The 27,402-nt window shown below is 44.1% G+C and overlaps 1 protein-coding gene across 1 annotated transcript; it reads left to right on the top strand.

Annotated features, from left to right (window-relative positions):
- Positions 1-5,236: 5,236 nt before the first annotated feature.
- hhla1 (HHLA1 neighbor of OC90) lies at positions 5,237-26,999 on the top strand. The gene is made up of 14 exons (XM_085378910.1): positions 5,237-5,327; positions 5,407-5,463; positions 6,956-7,036; positions 7,358-7,441; positions 8,218-8,301; positions 8,382-8,465; positions 8,547-8,603; positions 9,748-9,828; positions 9,968-9,994; positions 10,105-10,194; positions 11,365-11,910; positions 15,871-16,027; positions 17,276-17,358; positions 26,935-26,999. The coding sequence occupies exons 1-14, from the start codon at positions 5,237-5,239 to the stop codon at positions 26,976-26,978; spliced, it is 1,566 nt and encodes a 521-aa protein (XP_085235036.1). The 3' UTR covers positions 26,979-26,999.
- Positions 27,000-27,402: the final 403 nt, after the last annotated feature.

The following is a 27,402-nucleotide window of genomic DNA, read 5'->3' on the forward strand; positions in this document are numbered from 1 at the left end:
GAAACCAAAGCTCTAAACTCATCAGGCGTTTCTATAAGACCAGAAGTCTTTCTGCAAACACAGGAGTCGCCCCCTGGTGTCCATTACGCAGAATACAGGTTCGAAACAAAAGTTCCAAACAAGTGCCAAACACGTGCTCGATAAATAGCAAATGAATAAATAAATAAAATCACTTCTGCTTAGAGTCTTGGGCCGTACAGTTCCTGTATTTCTCCCACAGGAACGATGCAGGAAGCAAATCTGAGAGGAGCGACGTCTAAATGCAGCCGAAATGCAGTAAAAACAAAAGCCACTACGTCTGGGAGGTTACTGACAGCTCTGTGCTGGTTGATGACGGCAGCTTTTCTGGGTCAGAAACAGTTCTGTTGTTCTTAAGTTTCATTTAAGGGAAGTTTGGACAACTTTACACTAGTGGCCTTCAGAGCTGTGCATCATTTTTCTCATACCAGTTTGAAAAAAAGAATAAACCTACCATTTCTATTCTGTATTAGACCACTTTGGATATTTTGTTTTGATGATATAATATGCAAATGTATTCTTACTTGATTTTTTAATTTTTTTTGTCTTTTCAATTGCACCAGTTATTAATAAAGCATTGAACTGAAAGCAGACGGTGTGGTTATTATCTGCAAGCGTTAAACCAGAGATGGATTTATGCTGCTGAAATCACTCAGGCTGCATCGTTTCTGCACCCGTGGACTCGTTGTTGGCGTCCCTGCTATAAAATAGCTGTTCTTAAATGTCCTGCAGCCCTCTGCAGACAGGCTGTGTGTCTTTGGAGTAGATTTGTGTGCATTTGCTGTGTTTGTGTGTCCAATATTTGAGGTAATGTATCTGCTTTGCATGTCGTCTTAGTTAACATGTGCTTTTTTTATTGGCTGTTTTTGTCCTTGTGTGTGTCTGAGCTTAGTTGCGGATGTTCCCAGCCCTTTGTAGTTGTTTGATGTCTCTTTGTAGTGATTTTGTGTACTTTTCTGGTTGTTATGTGTCCCGTCTCTTAGTTGTATCGCAGTACTTTTTCTTCTTTCTTTGTAGTTGTTTTACATTCATGTCTCTTCGTTTTGGGACCAGTTTGCAGGCTTTTGTTGTTCGTGTGCATCATGTTGTGTGTTGTGAGTCTTTGTGTCCCCATTATTATCTGACATTTTTCTGTTTTGCAGTTATTTTCCATCTCTTGTTTAGCATCAGTTTGTGGCATTTTTTTGGCTTTTACTTCACGTGTGCGTTCTTTTGTAGTTGTTGTTGTTTTATGTATTTATACTGTGTTGGTTTGCATGTTTCTCTGTGATGTTTTTGTTTCATTCTGGAGTTGTTTTGTCTCTTTGCAGTATTGTTGTTCTCAGCCTTGACTCTCATGTGTGGCCTCTTGCTGAAAACCTTCAGATGAACGTTATTATTTCGCTCACAGCGGCTCCGGCTGTCGCTGCTGTTACTCTGTGAAGATGGTTTAACTCATTTTTAGGATTCTTATTTTATAACGTTTCCACCCCAGAACACAAACATCAGTGGACACGTGTGCAGCTTGTTTTTCACTCATTAGCTCATTTCATTTCGTTCTTGTTAGAATTATGCGCTAAAAGTCTGTTTCTGTTCCCCGGGGGCGGCCGTTCCCAGGCCCTGAGCAGCCTTGACTGCCAGTTACCGCTGCGTGCCTGAATGTGAACGCCAGGATGGCCAAAGTGCCCGCCGATCCCCCGGCATTAAAGACTCACATTCACTCCCCTCATTCACTGATCTTCCCCACGGCTCGTATGTCACTCCAGCGGCTTATTATGGCCACTTACCTACACTGTAAGAAATGTCCTTCTAAAAATAAACTTTCCACAGACTCAGGCTAAGTACCAATCCTGATGGATTTCATCTGGTGTAACTGAAGAAACACGTCAGGTATGATTTAGATTTTTACAGAAGTTCAAAGTTTTGTGTTTCACAAGGATCGTTTCAGTGAGGTGGCTGTATGTTGGTGTGAGTCAGACATTTGGAGTTCCAGCAGCTTATTTGCAGGATGCATGAAACTTGGACCAATAAATGAAAAGAGCTTGAATTAGCTCGTGCTAAATGAAAACAGGTGTGTGAGGAGAGGCCACACACAGCAGCCTGACCTCACCTGAAGTGTCTGACTGACTAAATTTACACTGACCTGTCACTTTACAGAAACAACTGTCCAACTGCTCCCTAACACAAATATATAACCAGCCAATCACGTGGCAGCAATTAGGAACGTAGACATGGTCAAAACGACTTGCTGAAGTACAGTTTTCTGTTCTCATCACCGTCAAACAGCATGAAGTCGATCTCCAGGCTTTCAGAGCCTCCTGCAGTTCCTGTCTCTGCCTTTGGGGGGCAGTGTAGTGCAGCACCTGCAGTTGGATATTTCTTGCAGTGCAGCTGCAGGAGTGAGTTTGGATCAGTACCCGGCCTGCAGCCAGAGCTCGCTGAGCTGTCAGCCCGCTGATGTTCAGAGGGGAGAAAACAGGCGTTGTTTAATCGTTATCTGACCGCCGGTGTGTGACCGCAGGGTGGAGGCTGGTGGAGGCTCCGCAGGGCTGCAGGTGAATTCAAGCAGCAGGTGAGACGTGTTCACTGGTTTTATTTTAGCTGGGAGCCAATAATAATAATAATATTATGGCAGGTCAAACTATCGAAGAATTGGAGTTAAAATTTTGAATGCTGTGAACTTTGAGTGCTGCTGCTGTAAAAACAATATATTTTCCTCTTTTTATGGAAACAAAGACGGTTCACTTTGAAAAGAAAAAGTTTGCTTTGACTTTGATTTGTGAAACCTGTGACTGTGCATGTGTGTGATTTTTATCTTGATCAGAATTGATGAGTCAAGAAATACAGAAATGCAGTGACTAGACTGAGGAAGACTTTCTTTGAATTAGGGCTGCCACAAACGATTATTTTGATAGTCGACTAGTCACCGATTATTTATGCGATTAGTCGACTAATCAGATCATCATCCACTGGACGTAAAACTACAGCTTATTGCACCAGCAGCATCTGCTCTTATATAACTATCATTAGCTTACAGCTTTAAGCTTTTAAGGTGCTAACTAAAAATAAAGACAAGATGATAGTTTATTAAATTTTAATGACATTTGCAGATTGTCTCGGTGGAGTTTAATAAACTCCTTGCTATCTAAAATATAACAGGACACCGGAGTAAATTCTCCAGCATCTCACACTTCTGATAATCAGCTGTCTGCTTGAGGTTTATTCAGCTGTGTAAAAACCATAACTTTAATCTCAGACAAACTGATTTACTCAGGAACAAATAAAATACTGAAAAAAAAAGCCAAACAACAACATTTTTAAGTTATCTAAGTGACTCATATATATTTAACCTGAGTAGCGAAAGACGGCGGTGGGTTTGAAAACAATTTGCCGGGAGTCCGGTGTTCTCACAGCGCTAGTGACCTAGCCCCCGGCTAGCTATCGAGCTAGTGGGTAACAGACGTCTCCGAAAACGTCGGAGCGCTTTTGAAAATATGCGGTGTCCTGATAAACTGAGCCGATATTTGAGGTTTACACAGCTACATTCTCGCCTGAAAATATGTTAAACGTTTATTTTGTGACCCAGAAAGAATAATAAGAGTAATATTAAAACTAACTAGCTACCGCCATTGTTGGAAACTAAGCTGGGCCGCGCTATGAATTCTGGGACAAAGCTGCTTCTTCTTCTTCTTCGGGGTTTAACGGCAGCTGGCATCCTTGTACATGCAGTGCTGCCATCTTCTGTTTCAGTCCGTTATTACACTCTTAAATCCTGCTACTTATTCCTGGGTCTTTTGGGATCTTACAAAGCTTCAAACGACGCGTCGACTATTAAATCAGTCGTCGACGATTTTGATAGTCGACGTAATCGTGACTAGTCGACAAATCGTGGCAGCCCTACTTTGAACGCACAAAACGCAAATTAGATGCCAAGAAAATTTAATGTAAAAGCTCCTAAAAATCTTTACCGACATTCTGGGGAGCACTGGGTCTACTGGTGGGATTATAGAGTCATCATGACGTCACTGTGAAGGGCTTCCTGGTCCTTCACAGTGACGTTTTTTACACAAACCCGACACTCTTTTGAAGGTGTTTGATGGAGGCACAGAGTTTACCTGCAGTGTGCAGAGAGAGGCTGATGTGTTTTAATTGGCCGACGCGTTCATCACCAGATGTTCAGATGTTTCTGGATCTTTAACTTTCTGTAGTTCTCTTTAGCCTCTTCTCTGTTTCCTGCACAGACTTTGCATTTTTACAGAAGAAATGTGTGTTTCATCATTTACCTGGATAAAGGTTATCTAGACTCACTGCACCACCTAATGGTTTAAATTAGTATTACATTAAAGTACGGCCAGTCCCCAACTCAGCTTCAGTTATTAGCTTTCAGAGCTATACACAGATGTTTATGGCCTCATTCTGTTGAGTTTATTTGTTTTGGTGGGCCACCACTAAGGGTGTAATTCCCCTGTAATCAAATGGAATTTCAGTGCATCTGATTTAAAATTCTGATGTAATTATATTTACTTACAAATACTTAAAGGTAGGTACACTACAATCAGAGTGTCAACAAGTCAGGCTTTTACAGGAAACAAAGAAATAATTATACTGTAAGTAATTTGAGGTAGTGCTCAGTTTCACGGTAAGTTTGCAGAAAAACAAACATTATTTCCACAGCTTGCATCATAAATATGCTCCACTCTGTGGGGTTGTATTATGGAGTGGACTCATGTACTTCTATTGGAAGTACGTACATTGTACTTACAGTAGAAGTACAGTGTTCTTACATTTACTTACAGTATAATTATTTCTTTGTTTCCTGTAAAAGCCTGACTTACACCCTGTTACATCCTTACTCTCACAGACCTAGCTTTAAGTATTCGATTACACTGTAATGTCAAATAAAATGCATTGAAATTCATTCCGTTACAGGGTAATTACACCCTCAGCTGCATTACAAAGTGTTACAATAATTACTTTTAACGTCGTCTCCAGCACTAATGTGACGATGATCTATTCAGCTTTTATGTTGTAACTCCTGGCTCTCTGCTCTGTTTGTGTGTGAGGCTGATTTCTACAGAGCAACGTGTCTCTCATATATGAGCTGATTGTTGCAGCTTACATGAGATGCAAATTCACGGGGTTTGGTGGCTTTGCCCTTGTGCTAACCATGTAGCCCACTAAAAGCTGTATTTTTATGTTGAGAGTGAACGTTTGCATGCTGTTTGTGTTTGCAGCAGTCATGGCAGGCTCCTGGAGGTTCACACAGCATCCACGCTTCTCTTTCATAATCTGTGTTTCTGCAGTTTTAATACTCCTGCTCGTGAGCCAAGGTAGGCCGAGGCTATAAAGGCTCTATTGTTTGGTTTAATTATTAATAATAGTAATAACTGCTGTTTTTGTTTCCTCCAGCATTGATCTGCAGACAGCAGGAGGACAGGCACAGGAGAGACTTTGCTGACTCCACGGGTATTTTTCCTCCTTGGTTCTCATTCTGCTTGTTCACATACTGTGGCTGCCAAATACGTCTCAACGTGTTGTTTTCCAGCTCGAACAAAGAAACTTTAAAGCCCCACAAAGTACTTCGACTGCAGCGCTGTCACCTAGCAAAAATAAAAACCCTACACACAGTTGATGTGGAGGCGCACACAACTGGCTTCAGTGTATTTTTTATATGAATATCTTTTTAAAGATCACGACTGTCCCCCACTACATTCAGGAAACTATGTTTATTGAGGTTTGCAGTTTCTGAATAATAAAAAACTTTCTGGGTTTGCATCACAGCACAGACTGAGTCACTGAACATGTCAGATTTCTTTTTTATATTGTTTCTTTAACCAGGTGATATTTGAATATATTAATTGAATAAGGTTAACACTGGCGCCTCACACCTAGAAGGTCCTGGGTTCGAATCCTCCACCTGGCCGCGGCCTTTCTGTCTGTATGTCTCTGTGTGTTAGCCCTGCAACAACACAGGGTATACTCCCCCGCTCGCCCTATGGTAGCTGGGATGGGCTCCAGCACCCCCCCCCCCTCCCCCCCACAACCTTGATAAGGATATGTGGAAGAGGATGGATAGAAAGTCAATGAATACCAAGCTTCACAGCTGGGAAAGGGTGGAGCTCTGGGTTCACAAGTGAGGGGGGGGACAGCAGGAGATGGACAGACTGATCCGTTGTGGTGAAGAGAGAGCGTGGAAGCAAAGTTAATGATTTACTGCTCGATCTACGCCCACGAACAACCGCGAGCTCTGGCTAGTGACCGATAGGATGCAGCTGAGACGAGCTTCCTCCAAACGGTGAAGCTCAGCTAGTTGATCTGGTTTGGGAATCTGACTCCTGCACACCTCCTAGGTGAGGAGTTCCTGGCAAATTGCTGAAGATTATCTTCCAGCTAGCTTGGGAACGCCTCAGTGTTTGCCTGGATTTGCTGGTGGAGGTCTGGGCCTCTGCTGAGGATGCTGCAGCGGTGATGGATGGAGGGTACAGTTGGTCAATGTTAAGAAATATGTGGAAAAAATCCTCCTTTTTGTAACTAAAACTCAGTTAATTTGCATAAAATGTGCCATTCATCAGGCTTCAGTCCAAAGCTTACCAACTCAAACCCCGAATGTTAAAGACGTCGTTAACGTCCCAGAGGAGCAGTTTGTCTAACGGTAAATACCGTCATCACCAACACACACTTCAGAGAAGTCATCAGCTAACATCTGTGAACCTGCTCTGGGTTGTATCACTGAAATGTTCAGTGAAATGCCGATTAGACCAACTGTTACACTGACCTTGTGTTGTTTAAATAACTGCCCCGCCCCCCGGGGACCCATTCCTCTGGGTAACTGTCACTTTTTTTCCCTTCCAGTACATCCAGTAATTACACTGGCTCATTCTGCTGATGCTGTCTCCATAACGGAGATTACACCCAGAACGAGCTCCCGCTGACTTCACGCTCTGCTTTTATTTCCCAGAAATCCCAGCAGAGCACATCGACCCCGCTGCCATCGACCTCACGCCGCTCGTCAATACTTTAATAAATTCCAGCCACTCGGGTACGTTGTCCTGTCGCTGTCTCTCAGGTCTGAACCACAGAGTCACACTTCTGTTGGTTTTGAACTGCAGAGAGGACTCAACATTTAAAGGAGCAGTGCGCTCAAAGAGCAGCTTCCCTTCAGCCCAGTTTTAACATTTTAACTCTGATTTTGATTTTCAGGCTCATTGACGAGGTCGCAACATCGACCCCGTCCTCTTACTGATTATTGCACCTTTCTCCTTAATCATGAGATTGTCATTAGTGAACGCAGTGCTCTCCTGTATGTAATAATGCATCTAAGGCTGTGTGAGCTCACATGTTCGCCTGTTTTGTGTTGCAGGCTCCCGGCAGCTCTTCTCTCTGCTCAGCGTCACGTCCTACAGCTCCCTGGCTCTGCACAAACTCACCCTGTTGGTCTACAACAGTAAATGTTCTCTCCTTACAAACGTCTGCTTCCTCCGAAGCTGCAGACAGCAAAGAGTAACGCAAAGGCTGCATTTGTCTATGCTGCCATCTGGTGGTGTGAATGTGTAGTAATTACACCACCGCATGTTAACCATCTCTACTCTTAAGACGAGACTTTCTCTTTAATCGTGTCAGATTGTTACCTTTAGGGTCAGTCATGAAGTTTGATGCACTGGTGAAGGCTGAGAAAGGGAAGAACCCATTATTTTATTTAAAACTGCAAAATAAAGCACCGAGGACGTGTCCTAACATATTACAGAAATAATCTTATTTGCCAAACTTTGTTAAGGAGGACTTATTCTGTTACTTTGATTATTATCTGTCATATATCTCCTGTTCCAGTGGTGGCTGTGTTGTCATCCACTCAGTCGTGAGGTCAGTGTATGGACAGTTTCATACAGTTTTTTTCCTGCTGTGGGATCTGTATGATGTCATCAAGAGGAGACATGCCTAATATGTTCATCTGAGCTGGGCAAAGGCCCCGGGCGCCCAAGGAGAAGAGCTAAAACAGAGCATTGAAGGCGGAGCATGAACTGCATCAATGCTCAGAATAAGATAAATGAGGATTATTTTAAACTGTTAATCATGCAAAGCTCTGCTAGCAGAAGCTGAGACTAACAAGCTGGAAATACGCAGGTCAGCAGATGTTTGGAGGCCGTGTCGTCCTGACACGTCTTAAACTTTAAATTCCTGAATGACTTTGTGCTCTCTGAACAGTTTCTGTGTGTTTTGCAGTTTCCAGTGTGGGAAGCATAGAAAGCAGCGTGTTCAGGAGGCGATTCTGCTACTGCGTCACAAACGAGACCAACGACCTAACAGGCAGGAGGATTCGAACGTTCGGCCTCATTTTACGCTTCGTGCAGTTTGCTGCATGTAAACTTGTTTTTGTTTCCCATCAGACTTTACAGCCATACTGCTGGATGTGATGGGAAACTCTACAAGCTACCTGCACGAGCTCTTTAAATCCTCCTCGATACTCTCAGGTGGTAGATGCTATTTAAATGAAACGCTATATGATGTGTTTGTGTCTCTGGCTAACGGCGTGTTGTCTGCTTGTGTCTCAGTGAGCCAGAGGAATAACTCAGACTGTATCTACATCTGCGTGATGGCCGGTAAGATGGGTATGTGTAGGCCTCTTCTGTCCTGAGTAAAGTTCTGAGGCCTGGGGGAATGACACTGCATGCTTATTTTATCCTCACAGAGGTCTAGAAGTAGAAACCTTTTCTTCCTGCTCCTGACCCACGTCTAAGACTGATACCCGGTCCATGCTCACAAGAAAGGAGTCAGATTTATTATAGCTGTGTGAAACTATAAACTGTTTTTAAAAGCTGAATCTTTATTGTTCTGAGAACAAGCAGTAAGAAATGTGTTGGGTATATTCCAGTAGTTCAGCCCACAGGGTGTTTCCTTTGTGTGTATCACATTTTTATTTTCTCCCTTGATTTATTTCATGGTGAAGCATTTTTAAAAGCCAAAAATCAGATAAGATGAGGTTGAAACTGAGGAACTTTTTATAAATGTTTGTGTTTTTAAACATTTAAAAATGAAAGCTCTCAGCAGAATGTGAAGAAACAGTTATGTGACCTTATCTCCATGTTTGGTTTTAAAGAGATATCACGTAAACATCAACAAAACATTTTTTCTGTTTACACTTTAACACAGCAAAGCATCCTGCAGAGGGGCTAAAAAGAGCTCTCAAAAGGTCAAAGAGCAGCAGATCCAAAAACAATCGCAGTTGGTAAAACAGCGCCTCCTGGTGGGGAAGCTTCTGTTATCTTCCACAGACCTCAGAGAGCGATTAAAGAGATAAAATATATGACTAAACCTTATAAATGCTCCTGTAGTATACCTGAAAAATCTTTCATATAGTGTATAAGGCAATGGTGTGAAACATAAGGCCCGGGGCCCGCTGGACCGCTTTGTAAAATAAGTAGGAGGGCGTATATTTATTATATTTTTAACTTTTCATGTTTTGCAGCTTCTCCTACAGACACACACACAGTTTACATCATGCTGACACATTTATTTCATCTTCATCACGTAGGAAGCTGAGACATACTGTAGAAATTGCCCCTTTTTTCTTTTTCTAAATGTGTAATTAAACTTTGTTGATTGGCGTTTCACTGTTTGGCCCACGTTGGATCGGTGGGCTGTGCGCAGTCCTCCCTGTAAAATGAGTTTAACATCTCTGGCATCAAAGATGAGGCTGATGATGATGCTGCTGATGAAGGTGTCTGTCTGAATGCGACGTTGTGTTTTGTCCAGGCAGAGAGGTGCCTGAGCTGTGGGACGTCGGCTCCATCACGCCGCTCTTCAACCAGACCATCGTGGAAGGACCGCACACAGGTCTGTTCACTGGTTTGTGACGGATTCATTGATGACCAGCAGGTGGCAGATTAAAACGAACAGCACCAGATCAGTGTAGAGCTCATTATGTCTTCTTTTTCATTACTTTCTTTTTCCCCACTTTGTCTTTCTGAACCAGCTAACATCTCCTTCCGGCTCCCTGTCGGTGAGTACATCAGGACCTTTAACAGGCCCCTTCAAGCATCTGCTGTCATCAACCAGACGCTCGAAGAGCCGCTTAATTCTCCTCTTCAAATTGTCTATTTTAAATCTCAGAATGGCACCAACTGCCCACGAATCTGAGTCACATCTCTCCATCTGGGATGAGCTCCATGCTAACCAGCAGAGTCCATTCAACCGCACATGGTGAGTCTCTCCAGGAGGCCGGCGTTCAGCGTTTGGCTCGTCTTCACAGCTCGATCTGTCAGGAAGTTCGGGCCAGACTCGGTTTCCAAAGTTTAATCAGGATTAAGCTGGTTTATCTCTGATGTTCACAACCAAATGTGTAAAACAAAGAACTGGAAGCACATTTAAAAGGATATGCATGAATGAACACTAAATAAAAGAGATTGTTCAGGTTTTTAAAAGTATAATGAAGTCAGTCAGATGCTAGGTTTTAATTTTTAGGAGAAATTGTTTGTGTGAGAAATACCAGGAAGACCAAAAGACTGATCTTTGAGCACACGGAGCGACTGCAGCCAGGGTCTTTTTTACTTTTCATTGTCATGTTATTGAGCTGTGAATCTCAGCAGAGTGTGTAGCTCTCTCCGTGGTCGAGTGTCGTGTCACATGATTGAGAAACATTAGTTATTGGCTAAAGGAAGCGATGCGTCTGTGCGTCACACTGTTTTACAGCCAGTGTCGTATGATGTACGTTGTTACCTGTTCAAGCCTCCTGTGCGCTTTTTTTTCTTGTTGTGGTTGTGATGCAGGTTGATCTTAGCTTCATATGTTCATTGTTGCTCTGCCTCCGTCCTTGAGACTCAGCACTGGTTTGCATCTCAGTGTGAAACCTCTGTCTTCCCTGTGCTTGGATACAGCTACCTTCTGAAGGGTGTTTCTTTCCTATAAAGGTGTGGGGGTTTTTTTACCATGGAAAAGATCCTGTGATCATCCCCCATCTGGTCTTCTGTGGTCATCGAGCCTTTTTAAATCCTGTAGTGTACTAAAATGTTGATCAGACCACTGATGCTCCCACTCTCTGTCTCTCGGTTTGTTTTGTTTGTTTTTGGTGAAGTTTAATGAAGTAGTTTTGTTGTTTATTGTTGTTGTTTGCTGTTTATATGACTGTGTACAGATTACAGTTATATGCATAGGTTCTGTTAAAAGTTTAAATTGCATGGACACAGTGGAGAGGTCCAGTTTGCTGAGGTGGAGTCGAGGACACCTTTAAGCCTTACCTGTTTGCTGACTCAGGCTGTAAACGTGTTTATTTTTTAACACGTGGTTCTGTCTTCAGTCCCATGATGGCTGCGTCCTGCTTTCACTCTTGTGGAGACAGAAAATCGAGCCTATTTCTTTCTCTTGGTTTATCAGCTTCACCAACAGCTGTGGATGAAGCAGCTGCATCTACAGCGAAGGTCACCACAGCTCAGCCGCTCGCAACAGCTCCACAGCCTACGACCGTCAAGCCTCAGAGTTACACTACAGCCAAAACACCGGAGACAATCCAGCAACCCATGGCGCCAAGCATGACCGCAAGAGCTGTAACGACACAAAGGGGGACCACGCCCACTGTGGCATCTTCTCAGAGTGGAACTATAGTGGAAAAAACAACTTTAGCACCAATTACAACCTTAAAACGGCAAACCACCACCACCGCCGCTCCGACTGCTGCAGCTCCCACCACAGCAGCACCACGATTACCCACGACGCCGGGCAGAGCTTCAACCTTCTCACCAGCAGTTAGTCTGATCAGCACGGCGGCGTCTACAAGCACAGCAGCCCCGCACACGACGTCCACAGTTCATTCCACGAGACTTCCACCTGTGCGAGCCTCAGCAGGACCCACGGTGCCCAGGAGGACTACAGGGCCTCTGGTTAGAGGAACTACAACTCCCAGCAAGCCAACGGAGAAACCAGGTAAACGATTTGTTCTTTCAGATATTTTAATATGAATTATTTTGTAGCTTCAGCAGTGAGGAAGATGCTCTTGTGTGTTTCTCAAAATAAAAAAGATGAAATGTGGCAAATAACCAGAATAAAAAATGAATAAAACCAAAAATGCACCAGAGGAATACATGAGAGAAAATCTGGACTTCTTTAAGTTTCATGAAGACGTTTCTCCTCTCATCCGAGAAGCTTCTTCAGTTCTGAAGAAGTTCTCACAGTTTTACCTGCTGGACAAAGATGGCGACGGGTTCACTGTGACCCATGATGACGGCTTGTTGGGAAACATAAGGACAGACGAGTGATTTTATGTCGTTATTGATGAATGGATACGGAGGAAATCAAACATGGAGACCTGTGTAACATCACTTAGCCACAGTCTGACTCCGCCCACTGACCTGCTCTCACAAAGCGACTCTAATCACATTGCAGCCTTCCTTTGTCATTTCTGGACACACCAGCGGCACTGATTCAATTTCAGCCTGGAGAAAGGTGTGTGTGTGGCACGGGAAGCCATGCTGCAGATAGTAACCATGGTAACGCAGGCTCGCAGCCTCCTGTGTGAAAGCTTTGATGGGTTTTAAGCTGCAGAGGTTAAAGTCAAATTAAGGCCAAGCGTTCAGCGTTTATCTGTCTGCTGCACTCAGCGTAAACCAGGAGCTCGTTATGAAATTCCATAATTACATCGTGAGGAAAATGAATACGGATTCAAATGTCAACAGTTTCCAGCCGTTAACGTACATTAAGACTATTTTATGTGACAATGGATTAAAATATGTGAAATGCACATTCACTAATTGAATATAGTGTAATTTGCATAAATAGTGTGACCCACGGTAGATAAAGTTGAGACTGTGTAGAAAAACAACAAGCATCCACTTTCTTACGCTTCTCCAGTTCAGGGCCACGCGGGGCTGGAGCCTTCCCAGCTATCATAGGTCAGGGAGGAAGACGGGACACACAGAGGCAACGTTCACACTCACTGCATGTGTTTGACTGTGGGAGGAGGCTGGAGAACACCCACACACTCCCACAGAAAGGCCCTGGGCTGGATTCAAACCCAGGACCCTCCTGCTGGGACACCCTTCGTATATTTTCTTGGATTTTTATCCCTCAGCTGTAAACGGCCGATTATCATGACGTGACGGGCGGGTGGCATGGACATGCAAGTGTGTGAATGTAATAACGAGAGTACGAGGTGACATAGGAGCATCTATACAATGGGTGTATCTACTAAAAATCTCTGACAAGTTTGAATCATAGTGACTTTGACCCCGAGGTTAAAATCAGTGGTCAAGGTTTCTGAAAATCTTGTGACTATAAATTGAGAACAATGTGATGCAGGAGTTTGATACCACACATGTCTCCACAAGGAGGCTGACGCCGCCGGTGTTTTTATGTAAACGTTGGCAGCATGAATTCAGCATATCTCAGGTTTGGCTTGTGTCATCTGTTCATTCACAGCCATTCTGGGGTTTCAGGACTAAAACTGGGACAGGAATGGGGTAAATAATGTGACGGTGATGTAAACTGAAACAGGTGATCGTAATCATGATTGTTACAGTTTGTCCAACAAATGAGTGAGAAAAGTTAGAGAAATGTTCCGATCTGTTACCAGCAGCGAGTCCAAACCCAGCGCCTGCTGTTGATGTGCCCGGTGCCCTGCGCTGCATTAATGTCGAGCAGCACGTGATGGTTGTGGCTCCTAAGATATCACCTGTGAGGCGCTCAGTGTGTTTCTTCACCTTTCCCAGCATAGCCACTAGATGGCAGTAACACCACACTGCAGATAACAGCTGCGCCCCCAATGCTCCCGTCCCCTCCTCTGATTTTTGCCTAGCAACAATCAGAAGGCCGGAGCGTCCTGTGCAATTTGTCAGCGAGTCATTAGCGTGCAGTGAAATGAGCGTTTGTCACCCAGCTGCACATGTCTGAGTGTCGGCCTGTGGAGGCTGATGTTTGACTGACACACACACACACACACACACACACACACACACTCAGGAATGAACGCTGAAAATCAGGTCGTTGTTGTTTTTGTGTTTATTTCTGTTCAAATTAAAATGAAATGAGTAAATTTGGAGACAGGAGCTCAGATGAAAAGCTGCATGAGTTCACCTGCTGACTGATTTTCTCCTCTTCACAATGATGCTGAAGAAGGAAAACTGACACTTGTTGGCTGAACTCATGAGTTCACGTCAGGTTTTCAGCAGTTCGTCAGTCACATGACCCTCAAACCTCACGTGCTGCTGTGTCTCTGCAGGAAGCTGCTGTGGGTTCATTGTTGCCTGAAGCCCCCCCACACCATCACAGCTCCGTGTGTCACCATGGAAACATAGACTGTAAATAAAAGATGGGCGTGGCAGAATCAGAATAATCCCAGAGGAAGTTATGTGGTTACAGTTGCTCCACGACAGTAGGAACAGTAACTAAGTAAACTTAATATTACAATATGTTACAAAGTTACAAATGTAACTAAATCCATGTTTCAGAGCTGAGTTATCGTTGAATCATAGTGAGCTGCACACTCACAGTCATCTGCTAATTAATGTGAAGTGAAAGACGAACACAATACCAGAATTTTAATTCACCAAAAGTGAAGCACAGACTTTTTGGATGTTTGCATTAAAACTGCTCCAGAATCGATGGTTCGTGTTCAGTGACTGCAGTTTAATAAGGAGAGAGACTCTGAGAGAACTGAACATAATTTATTGAAGCACAGAGTTATAAAATATTAGAAGCTACATCGCAGGGCAGGGCCCCAGCAGCAGTAGGCGGTAGGACGGGACCCGCCGGAGTGTAGCGGCTAGTGGTGATGGAGAAGAAGCAGATGGAGGTTTGGATGAGCTGCAGGACAAACGTGAAGGACAGAAGAGCACTGAGGTTTAAAGGGAACTGAAGCTGATCGGTTTACAGAAGGCAGCCAAGAAAATTCAGTAAATATGGGAAAAATGAAGCAACACAAACACCAAAGACTGCAGATCTGACTTACTGATGTGGAGGCGGGGCCTAGGAGACACCTAACAGCATCTACCTGTCAATCAAAGCAGCCACACCCCCAACTTTAAGCTTGATCTAATTGAAAAAGGTGAGTTATAAAAATTATCACAGTCGTGCAGTTGTGACAAAGGAGGAAACGTCACAGAGGCGGGCGGTGTTTTTGCTTCAGGACGTGCTTATTTCTGCTGTAAAGGTGAACATTTTAACACGACTCTGTGGGATTTTGAACGTATCAGTCCAGCTCTCTGCAGGTCCAAAGTCCACTCTGTATGTTTCTGTTCAGGTTTCTCTGCAGACTTTCATCATGGTCTCCTCTCAGCCAACCCTTTCAGTGTTTGAACTCTGAACTTTGCCCCTGCTGCAGAGGAAACTCCTCAGCCTCAGGTTTTTTAGCTTTTCAAGAAACTTTCTTGAAATTTTCCCGACTGACTGCAGCTTCATTCAGCTGGAAACTATTCCAATGACACCATCAGAGCGACACTGACAATAGTGTGCACGCCTTCCCTCACGTCATCACACCGTCTGTAATATGTTCTCTAAAATGTCCCATGTATGAAAAGCAGATTCTGTGCGTGCTTTTTTTGGTTGTGTTGCCAAGCTGATGTTAATCACGCTCCAGGATGAAATCCTTTGTGCTGCATTTCCACACCAGCGACCAAACATCCCTCTTGTTGGTTTAAATTTGAATAGGAAAAGATTTTTCCCATCGTGATCCTGTTTGCAAGGCGAACAAAAACGTGCAGCATGTGGACGAGCACGCAATTAAAATTCATCTGAATGTTCTGTGAGCTTTTAAAGGTTAATTTATGATATGTTTATTATCTTTAATGTGACGATCACCTTTTGTCTGTGGACATCACCTCCTAATTAGATTTTCTCACAGATTAATTAAGCCGGTTCACGACTGACGTTCTTCTCTCTGTGTGTTGAGAGGCTGTCCCTGGAGGAGGCCGGAGCTGAGCGCCGAGTCCGTCCCCGGCGCCGCCACGACCGTCGGCGCCCACAAGCTGCAGCCCTGCGTCCTCGAGCTGTGCAAGTTCTTCTCCCAGTGCCTGTGCAGACCCTTCAGCCACAAGACGCGCATGAAAAGGTCGGCAAATTCCCCCTGCTGCCTCCAGACAGCACCGCTGCAGACGGCGGTTTGAATTGTACTCCTGCTCAGAGTGTTGCATCACTTATTTCTCTCAGCTGCTGCACTTCTTTAGGTGGCCACAATAAACCCCGGCAGTGTAAGGCACAGACAAACACAGGTAGACAGAAATTACAGGGTGAAGCTTTCTGAAGTATTCTTAACAAGAATGAGTGGCTGACGTCATTCGTGACAGTTCACAGCAGCAAATGTTAAAATGAAGCTGTTTGTGTTCTCGATCTAATGAGCACTGCTCAGAAAATGAGAAGAAATCATGCTGGGTATGTACACTGAGAAGGACCGGACAATGTGTTATTCATGCTGTTTGATGGAAACAAAGATTATCGACCTGCAGAGGGCTGGATTTAAAAAAAAAAAACCTGAAAATCAAAGTGAAACAATGATGCGACAGGTCAGTCGATTTGGCTGAAATTTTAATAAATTGCAACAACTCAAAATGATGCTCAGTAGTTTCTTTTGGCCCCCATGTGGTTAAATACAAGCCTGACATCCCAGATCTGAGCCGGGGCATCACTGAGCTCCTGGTGTAATCCTTGTGGCGTCAGAGGTGCTCTGACTTTTCTTACCCTGCTTGTTTGAGGGTTAACGCCTGTGCCATTCTCCTGTTTGGGGCTTACAGCTCTTACTACGAATGATGAAGAAGAAAAAAAGAGCGAGTTACCTTCCCCAGGATCCGTGCTGGAGCCGGGTCAGAGGAAGAGGCCAGACAGCTGTGGCTCTTTGGCCTGATCGCTCAGCAGGTCGGGCTGTGGAGGTGAAGTGGTCTGTGGGCCGGGCAGCGTTCAGGGTGGAAGTCCTGGTGGTTTAATTCCCCTGCTGCCAAAACCTTTTTTTTCCTTTCTTTTTGACACATCTGAAGTCACCTGAGAGGGACACCTCCTAGGTGAGGTGTTTCAGGCATGTCTTACCTGGTGGAGACCCCCTGGGCAAACTCAGGACGTCCTGGAGAGATTTATGTCTGCTCGCTGCTTTGGGAATGCTTTGGTGTGATCAGAGACCGTGACCACCTCCATGTAAAGACTGTATTTGCTTGCAGGTTAATCATCAATTAAAATGTATATTCTCGGACATGTGGCTCAAAACAAGCCTGATTTCTGTCTGTTGAAAGCTGAAGTTCCCACTCATGGCGAGCTGACTCTGAAGCAGAAGCTCAAGGTCAGCGCTTCATGCTGTCATCTTGTCTTGCAGGTACTGTGACGACAGCCACCTCTGGTATGAGAAGCACACCTCTGAAGTGTGTCGGCGGGTCAGGAGGGTCTCCTTCTCCAGAAGTAAGTGGACAGCATGAGTCATTGACCTGCCGGGCTCTGATGCTCGAGACTCCCTGTGCAGTAAAACCAACACCTGCAGCAGCAAATTATAAACTCAGCGCTTCAGCCTGATACAGCCGTATGAAAGAGTTTGGGCGCCCCGGGGCAAACTGCATATTTTATTGATGTTTGAAGAGAAAAGGAGTAAACTTTTCAAATCGGTAAAATATTTCTGTAAAATATGCAGTCGGCCACAACATTATCTATTGATTTTGTAGGAGTTTGTTAAGATTTTGACCAAGAAACTTGAAGAAAACATGCACCTCCAAAATGTTTGAGCTAACAGGAAAGAAAGTAATAAAAAAATAGACATTTTCACACTGAGAACATGAAGACGATTCATAGTGACGAACGATTCATGGACAGATGATTTTAACCCTTAGATGCACACGTGGGGTCAAAAATGACCCCAGGGGTTGTTTTTCTTCAAAATCTTTAAAATGCAAAGTTGTAATATATTCATATTCCAGGTATTCCTCATAAAATATGTTTGTAACATGAGGCCATTTGCATTTTTATTTATTTTTTCATTAATTTAAAAAAAATGCAGTTTTTGTATCTCTACCCCACTCAAAAATGACCCCAAGCAGTTCCTATGGAATCTTCTATGAAACTTTCATTCTTAGCAACTCTCACTGACCCACTTACACTTCTGATGGATCAAGAATTAATTTTTACACAGTAACATACGTGATTTATAGTCAGGGCTGCACATAAGTGGTCTGCAGGTGTGCATTCGCTGTCAAAATAAAAGTATTCCCGGAAATTCAGAGAATAGGCGCTTCTTTTGTTATTAAGTTATTGCCTACGGAGCTTGCTTCTTTGGCATCTTTAAGAGTTCTGAACAAATGTCTGTCCTCCTCCAGAACATCTTATGTTCGCAAACACGCATTCCAACTTCTTATCTGGTTCTGCAAATGCGCACCTGAGGACCATTTATGTGCAGCCCTGTTTATAGTTTCCTGTGCATTTCAAACATTGTCCTTTCTGATGTTTTTTTTTTTTTTAAATATTTAAAGTAGCATGGTTGCTATGAGGCCAGCAAGGATCCCTGTGGACTTACAAATGATCCAGGACGGATGGGATGAAGAGCCCATCAGAGGCATTGACTCAGAATCTGACATCTCAGATATAGAGGACCCAGACTATTGTACCCCCCACTTAACAAGGCCAGTCAGATACAGAGGAGTCCTCCGATGAGTCCTCTGAAGAGGAAATGGATATTGAGTCTAACAGAATGAGCCCCTCTTACTGCTCTAGCCACAATATTCTGAATTAGTCAGCCAGGGCTTGCAGTTGGGTTTAGTACTGTCTCCCCAGTAAATGCATGGAAGATGTTCATGTCTGATAATATAATAGAAGAGGTGCTGTCATACACAAACATGGAGGCATGAAGAGTAGCCACAGACAGGGGAAAGAGTGGAAAAATATAATCAAACATAAGTTCCTGGCCTTCATTTGATTGACCATTTTTGCAGGAAGTGAGAAGAACTGGGATGTACCAGTTGGTGTGCTTTTTGGGAGTCCTCTGCATAACCTATTGTACAAGGCCACTATGTCAATTCAAAGATTTAAAGATATTCGCCGTTTCTTGCACTTTGATGACAAGAGGACCAGAGCCTACCGACTGAAAACAAACCATATGGCAGCTTTCAGCTACGTATGGGGCCTGTTGCTGGTCAACTGCAGGCAGAAATTCATCCTCAGTGATTGTGTTACAGTGGATGAACAACTTGTGCCTTTCAGAGGGAAGACCCAGCTTCTGCAGTATATGCGGAGCAAGCATACAAAAGTGATACAAAAACTGCGATTTCTTAAAATTAATGAAAAAATAAATAAAAATGCAAAGTGCCTCATGTCACAAACACGTTTTATGAGGAATACCTCAAATATGAGAATGTTACAACTCTTCGTTTTAAAGATTTTGACAAATAACAACCGAGTTTATAGCAAAATGCATTGTTTCTATTTGGGGTCATTTTTGACCCCACTCGTGGAAGAGTGTAGGTACTGGTAGGTTGTGCATCCAAGGGTTAAAGCAGTCTGATCACGTATGTTGAAAGGAGTCAGATAAAACAACTGATGTTGATCCAAATCCTGAAGGTGCTGGTTTGAAACTGCAGAGCACTGAGAAGTTATTAGATGTATTACTGAGTCTCAATTAAACCTTCTGTATTTAATTCATCTCATATACATTGAGAATGTGATGGATCAGACAGTTTCTTTTCTCTTTGCTCTGTATGATGTCATCTTGTAGTATGAAAACCACACCCACTTTATGGGGCAGCCAATGAGGAGAAATTTGGCTCAAAGGAGGAGGAGCAAAAACTGCTGGTTTGAGTCAGAGGATGGACTCAGTAGCTGCACCGAGGCTCAGCAGGAGTTAAAAGTGATTAATTTAAACGCTTATTCATGCAAAGCTACTCAAGTATCAGCATGAGGCATAAAAGAAACATGTGGAGCTGTAAGTTTAACATAGAAAATAGTGGCTATGGCGTGAGGAGTTTGGAAGTACAGGAAAGATGTGATCTTATTAAGTATAAACGGTGAACTGTTTCTCATATCGGTGCATTTTAAGCTATGCTGTCACCCTATGATAGAAGATGAAAATGTTTTAGGATAGTATTCATGTTGTGCTCTTCTAAGCACTGCAGGAAAACCCAGGGATGTTTAATATTCCTAAATATATGGATAGGATGATCGGCGGGTTTCTGTTTGGGTTCGTGTGGAAGGATCTGCCAGAGATGAGGAGAAGAAGAAGCTAAAACCTTTACTAGGTTTTAATGTTGGAGTGAGAAATAACGAGGAGTGATTACCAGAGGATCTCTCAGGCTGCTTTTGTGTTTCATGGTGAGAAATTGCTCACAAAGAGGAGAAAACAGGGAGCGATAACAGCGATAACTTAATTCAGAAAGCATTTAATGACAACAGGCTGACAAAAACATTCAGTTTTCATGCTTACCCTACAAAGCTCTGCTGACCGAGAACAGAAAAATCAAATCTCACTTTAATTTTGCTCCGTTGTTACTCAGAGAATCGTTGTTGATCATCTGAAGCTGATCTGAAGTCTGGGTGCGCTCGTTTGTACTTGGTACTGATTAAAGAGGCGATCAGCGCCGACTAGAAATGAAAGGCTGCTGGAGACCAGGAAGATGAAAGATTAATCACCCAACTCTCAATTTCTCTTATTTATGCAGCAAAATGTTCCCACCGTGGAGCCCAGCTGCTGTAAAGGAAAATAGTTTACACATAAACAGCAACGTTACCCAGCTGACCAACATACACTGAACAAAAATATAAACGCAACACTTTTGTTTTTGCTCCCATTCCCCATGGGATGGACGTAGAGACCTAAAATTCATTCCAGATACACAATATAACCATCCCTCCCAAACAGTGGTCACAAATCAGTCCAAATGTGTGGTAGTGGGCACATCTGCCATATTGAGATAATCCATCCCACCTCACAGGTGTGCCACATCAGGATGCTGATCTGACATCATGAGTAGTGCACAGGTGCACCTCAGACTGCCCACAACAAAAGGCCACCCTGGAATGTGCAGTTTTGTCTCACAGCAAAATGCCACAGATGCCACAAGCAATGAGGGAGCGTGCAACTGGCATGCTGACAGCAGGAATGTCAACCAGATCTGTCGCCCGTGCATTGAATGTTCATTTCTCAACCATAAGCCGTCTCCACAGGCGTTTCAGAGAATATGGCAGCACATCCAACCGGCCTCACAACCGCAGACCTCGTGTAACCACACCAGCCCAGGACCTCCACATCCAGCAGGTTCACCTCCAAGATCGTCTGAGACCAGCCACCCAGACAGCTGTTGGAACAATTGGTTTGCACAACCAAACAATTTCTGCACAAACTGTCAGAAACCGTCTCAGGGACGCTCAACTGGATGCCCGTCGTCCTCATCGGGGTCTTGACCTGACTCCAGCTCGTCGCCGCAACAGACTTGTGTGGGCAAATGCTCACATTCGATGGCGTCTGGCACGTTGGAGAGGTGTGCGCTTCACGGATGAATCATGGTTCACATTGTTCAGGGCAGATGGCAGCTGAGAATGTCCCAGTTCTTGCATGGCCAGCATACTCACCGGACATGTCACCCATTGAGCATGTTCGGGATGTGCTTGACCGGCGTATACGACAGCGTGTACCAGTTCCCACGAATATCCAACAACCTCGCACAGCCATTGAAGTGGAGTGGACCAACATTCCACAGGCCACAATTGACAATCTGATAGACTCCATGCGACGATGTGTTGTACTGCATGAGGCAAATGGTGGTCACACCAGATACTGACCGGTTCTGGGTCCCCAGACCCCCAATAGCGCAAAAAACTGCACATTCCAGGGTGGCCTTTTGTTGTGGGCAGTCTGAGGTACACCTGTGCACTACTCATGATGTCAGATCAGCATCCTGATGTGGCACACCTGTGAGGTGGGATGGATTATCTCAATATAGCAGACGTGCCCACTACCACACATTTGGACTGATTTGTGACCACTGTTTGGGAGGGATGGTTATATTGTGTATCTGGAATGAATTTTAGGTCTCGACGTAGATATTTTTGTTCAGTGTAGATGAACTTATTGGTTGTGGTTTAAACCCGCGCTATTGATAATGGCCAGCAGGAGGCGACTCACCGGCTCAATCAAATCATAACCTCGGTAAATTCTGAGTTAGTTTATGTTCTCAGTTGCTTGTTCAAGTCTTCCTAAGTCTCACATGATGATCATTTTGAAAACTATGGTTTGCATTAGCTTCCAGTAGAATATAAATCAGGGCCCGCCTTACCGCCTGACCGACGTGTTGCAGAATCCCTCGGTTTCCCAATCGGATCCATTCGTGCGCTTTCTGGGAGATGTGGTTGGTTCCGAAGCATCTGAGCTGCCGTTTGTGGGTCTTGCAGCATTTAGAGAATTACTGGATGTGCGAAAGACGTAAAAGAAGCTTTCTGTGGCTGCTGCTGGAGATGTGTGACATCATGAAATATGGCCGTAGCTTCCAGTTCTGTCTGCATTCTTTCTTCCGGTAGGAAGCGAAACCCGGTGTGCAGAAAAGCCCAGACTGTATAGAAGTCTATGAGAAAATGGTTGTCCTGCTCAAAGAGTGTAAAGCCGGGTCTGTCTCAGTAAGCATGCAGAGAATACAACATGATGTTGATTTGTTGGTTTCTGAGCTGGTTGTATATAAAATATGGAGGAAGCATCTGAAATGTCACCCACTGATGTTTCACTCTTAGTGTTCCATTAAATAAAATACATTTTATTCACATAGAGCCAAATCACAGCAACAGTCGCCTCACCGTGCTTAATATCGCGAGATGAAGACCCGACAATGATAATCAAAATCAAATAAAAAACTATAAATTTTTTTATATAGCACATTTAAAACAGCAGTTTTGATCAAAGTGCTCCACAAGTTAGGAAATAAATAAAATAAGACAAATTTACTGTTGTGGGGCGTGGTCTCCGGTGCCGTGCAGGCAGGGCGGACGCACCTGCACGGCACCCTTAATCACGCCCGCCGAGTTAAAAACACGGGGACTCGGGGGTTGGGGTGTGTCGTGGTGTGACAAGTATTGAATAAAATGGCTGAAACCTATGATCCCTGGACCCGCCGAGTCTCATTCACACCATAGAAACAAACCAAATGATAATCAAAATATTTTACGTCAGAGCCAGAGTAAAAAGGTGGGTCTTTAAACGAGATTTAAAAGACTGAACAGTCTCAGAAGAGCGAATGAGAGCTGCAATAGCAAAGACACGATCACCTCTGGTTTTCAACCCAGACTTAGGTTGCATTAAGAGCATCAGGTCAGAAGATCTTAGTGCTTTTTTAGCACGGGGCAGTGTTATTTAAGATTTTATAAGCGAGTAAAAGAATTTTAAAATCAATGCGAAATTTCACAGGAAGCCAGCGTAAGTTAGCTAAAACTGGAGTCATATGATCATGCAGTCTGACACCTGATAAAAGGCTGCAGCAGCGTTCTGTACTAACTGCAGACGCTAAAGAGAGGAGTGAGGGAGGCCTCAGTAGAGGGAGTTACAGTAGTCCAGTCTAGAGGTAAAGAATGCATATGGTCAAATTTATTTATGTAGCAGATTTAAAGCAAAGTGCTAAAATAATCAGATGAGATGAAAACATGACAGGACACGATGACGGCAATTAAGAAAGGAAACATAAAACCTATTGAAGAAGAACACTACACTGAGTACAAAGCTGAGCCGTTTTTCCTCATTCAGAATTTGTGGCTAACTATCGTAAACATGGAAAAGGGTTAAAAGGTGAACGCTGACATCGACCCGGGAACCTGCACAGGGAGGTGAGTGAAGGACGGCAGGTCCTCTAAATGCCTCGCGTGCTTCAAAACACCAAGATGAAAATGCTTCACATGAGACGACTCCCAGATCCAGAGGGTGACGTCACGGTTGCTGCTTCCATCTTTAATATACAGTCTGTGTAGGCCTTTTAACAATAACAAGGAGAAAATCTGACGAGTAAGGACCGAGAAGTGAAAGCCTCAAAGATGAGGTCATTTTGTAGTTCTATAATGACTTGTTGTTTCCTGCTTCATCAGTAAAGCTGGTACGAGAGTCGATCCATGTTGGTGCATTTAAAGCACACCGGATAATTGGGAGCTCGCTTCCATCCTTCACCTGTGCTGATGGCGACGTGTCGGCCCATATCACAGCTCATTAGAGCAGCAGCTCTGCAGGAATCTAATGGGCTCAAGAGGTTGTGGAGAGAGTCGCCTCTTTCCCGGCGTCTGACACGCCGAACGATTCCAGCGGCAGGCCGTCGAGAGGCCTGTCAGCTCAGTCCTCCGGCTCTCATTAGACCTCCGGGTTTATTTTTAGACTCCGATAAACCTGATTAGAAAGTGACATGAAAAGCAGCGAAGGCAAAGATTAAAAACTCTCAGCTAACAGCACAACATCGCAGAAGCTCCGGCTCATTTATGGGGAGCAAACTCAGGGTTGTTGGAGTTTTATGGGTAAGCTTTCAAGCGAGATCGCATTCATTTCTCCACATAATGCTTATTTTATGATTAAGATAAAGAAAATAATGAAAGAAATGTGGAAAAGATGACAGCTCTGCGTCGTCAGTATAATCTGTTTCATATAGTCATCATTTATTCAGTATGTGTGAGACCTTTGCTTTAAGCATGTTTGATCATTAATAATTAATCGTTGGTGGATCATCACAGAATGTTTCAGGTGTTCAGGAGGCAACGATATCGAACACGATGACGCAACTTTTTACAAGATAAGCGTGAAAAGTCATGTGATGTCGTTGCAATCCCGTCACTGGAGGATCTTGAACGATGGGTGCTGCAGAAGGTTTCCTGCAGACGGTCTATAAAAACCAGGCTACCAGCCAGGCGTTTATAACCAGGCTATGAAAACGGAGGCAGGCACCTGCGAGCCTAATCTGAGGGCAAAGTCCCCCTGCGGCTCTCCCCTCGCTGCCTATAGCACCTCCCACAACAACAGCATGCCCACTATTTGAATTATTTTTGATTTCATTGAAATTAAAATCTTTTTTTAAGCTCAGTAAATACGCTGGGGATGACCTGCTTCCCTGTGTGGAGGAAGTGTTTCAGGCTCTTGTTCCCACCCTCGGCCACGAGCTGTGGGTGATGACTGAAAGAGTGAGATGGTGGATACATCCTGCAGAAATGAGCTTCCTCTGTCTGGCGTCTGGGGTTTTTCAGAGTAAAGCTGATGCTCCTTTGCTATGAAGAGAGCCAGTTGGGGGTTTGGGCATCTGACCAGGATGCCTCCTTGGTCAGGTGTTTCATGTCCTACTGGGAGGAGACGTCCAGACACACTGGAGAGATTGTTTCTCTGGAAAAGCTGGAGGAGGTGCTGCTGCACCTGCAGCCTGACCCTGACTAGAAAAGCAGCAGATGATGGAGCGATGCATGAAGCTACGATTATGGAACAAAATCATTCTGATCGTTTCTTCTTCTGTGATCGAGGAGCCCTGTGGGGATCCATGCACGGAGGCTGACTGCCTCCATCGGAGGTGGAGAACGAGTCACTCACGGCACTTCACAGTGACTTTAGTGACTTTATCTTTTTATTTTTAAATACTTAAGAAGATAAATCACATTTATACTAAAAGCTCCTTCAGATAAGTGATCTCAAGCTTCAGTTTAAATGTGCTGCTGTTTTTCCTGGACTGGAGACGACCAGTGTGGAGACGAGAGCTCGCTAAAGCTTTTTAAACCTTTCTACACTCGAGCTCATGACAAAACTTCATGACAGGTTCTCCTCAAAGTTCGGATTATGATCCCAGTGAAGATAAAATGGTGGAAAACTGTTATTAACAGGAAGAAGGATTTTTAAGAGGTTTAGGATTTTCTTCATTCTGTTCAATTCAGCTCAGTTTTATTTACATAGAAGCCACAACATTACCTCAACAATCACATGACCCCCTGTGAGCAAGCACTTGGTGACAGTGGGAAGGAAAAACTCAAGCAGGAAGAAACCTCCAGCAGAACCAGGATCAGGGCGGTGCAGCCATCTGGGGTGAGGGGAGGAAGACAGGTGAGCCACAGATTAATAATAAATAATGATTAAATGTAGAGAGGTGTATAAACACAGAGAATGACGATCAGTGAAGAAGAAACACTCAGTGCATCATGGGAAAGCCCAGTCACTGCTGACGTCACGATTAAGACAAACGAAAGGGTTTGAGTGGTCATATCAATATTTAAGGTGTGTTCAGAGACAATTTATGATGTGAGAAAACATTCCACCTTAAGAGCTGCCAGCAGCTGCCGGTTCCCTTTGACTGACTTTGATTCTACACCCTGAACAGTGGCTGATGGAGATGAGGGTGGAGAGACGCATCATTAGTGTGTAATCTCTCCAAAGGTATGAAAAGAGCTGCAGCTCGTGAACGTGTGTCATACTTAAAAGAAGAAGAAGCTGAATCTGTGCAGGGGTGATGCTCGTGGTAGATCTCATTACAGAGTTGCTCGACTCCTCTCGAGTGCAGCAACACTGACGTGATAACGAGTAAATATTTGGCAGCTGGTAATAATGCAACAGTGCAGCAGTGATTAGTTGGGTCTGTCTAATCTTTATCAGCCTGATTGATCCACGAGTAAAAAGTGCAGTCAGTCGCACGCTGAAGGAATGACAGAAAGTTTGAATGTCTTCCTGAGCCGGGAGGCCTGCTGACGTCCTTCAGGCTGAGATCAGAGCTCAGAGCTCGTCACACTCCTCCTATTGTGTCCGCTGACCAAAGGAACAGAGGGTGTTTTGAGGAGTGCGACCCCTTTTTAATGTGGTATGCTGTGGTTGCCTGCACTGTAATAAATCCTTCACGTGATTCTGCTCGTGCGTGTTTGTGGAAACAGCCAGCAGCTCGGTTCGTTTCTCTTAAACACACTAAAATACGGATCATTCGTGGATTGTAATCGGAGGAAACGGAGGGGAACGTTTGCCGTAGCTGGTATTGTTTTGTCGTAAAACTCTGTGACCTGGCTGTAACCTTTCCTCCACAGACCTGAAACAGAGGTGCCTGACAAAGATGTGCAATAAACTGTGACCGGAGAGGAACAAAGAGCCGCTCATCATCACGAACTACGGCACGCAGCACGATTACGGAGGCCAGATCTGAGTCAGATTTCTGCATCTGCACGGGTTTGGAAACTGTTTACACGCTCACGCAGCGGCGCGGCTTCACATTCATCCCCGTTATCTACTCTGTGATTTCATTTACTTTGTATCTCCAAGAAGATGAAAAATAATTTGATTAATACTGGACTCTGAAATCTGCAACCCTCAGACTAAGTGTGGACTGTTTATCCTCAGATCAAATGAAGACTGTGAGGCTGATACAGTCTGAAATCTGAAGAAGAAGCTGTAGAAACCCAGAAACAGATGTAGGGTTTGAGGTTTTATGTCTGTTAAATAAACGTCTGGTAATTGTTGTATTTTTTTCTCATTGCTCGTTTTTGGATCTACGTTCA

Source organism: Diplotaxodon limnothrissa, linkage group LG18 (genome assembly GCF_057381915.1).
Source record: "Diplotaxodon limnothrissa isolate DT_005_m linkage group LG18, D_limnothrissa_male_GT1.1, whole genome shotgun sequence".
In the NCBI taxonomy this organism is placed as follows: Eukaryota; Metazoa; Chordata; class Actinopteri; order Cichliformes; family Cichlidae; genus Diplotaxodon; species Diplotaxodon limnothrissa.

What these genes read in the sequence shown, in the direction of transcription:
- hhla1 (XM_085378910.1), top strand. Translation starts at nt 5,237, where the DNA reads ATGGCAGGCTCCTGGAGGTTCACACAGCATCCACGCTTCTCTTTCATA. An exon ending in CAAGCCAACGGAGAAACCAG is followed by an intron (nt 11,911 to 15,870) that starts GTAAACGATTTG and finishes GTGTGTTGAGAG; the next exon opens with GCTGTCCCTGGAGGAGGCCG. An exon ending in GAGGGTCTCCTTCTCCAGAA is followed by an intron (nt 17,359 to 26,934) that starts GTAAGTGGACAG and finishes TTTCCTCCACAG; the next exon opens with ACCTGAAACAGAGGTGCCTG.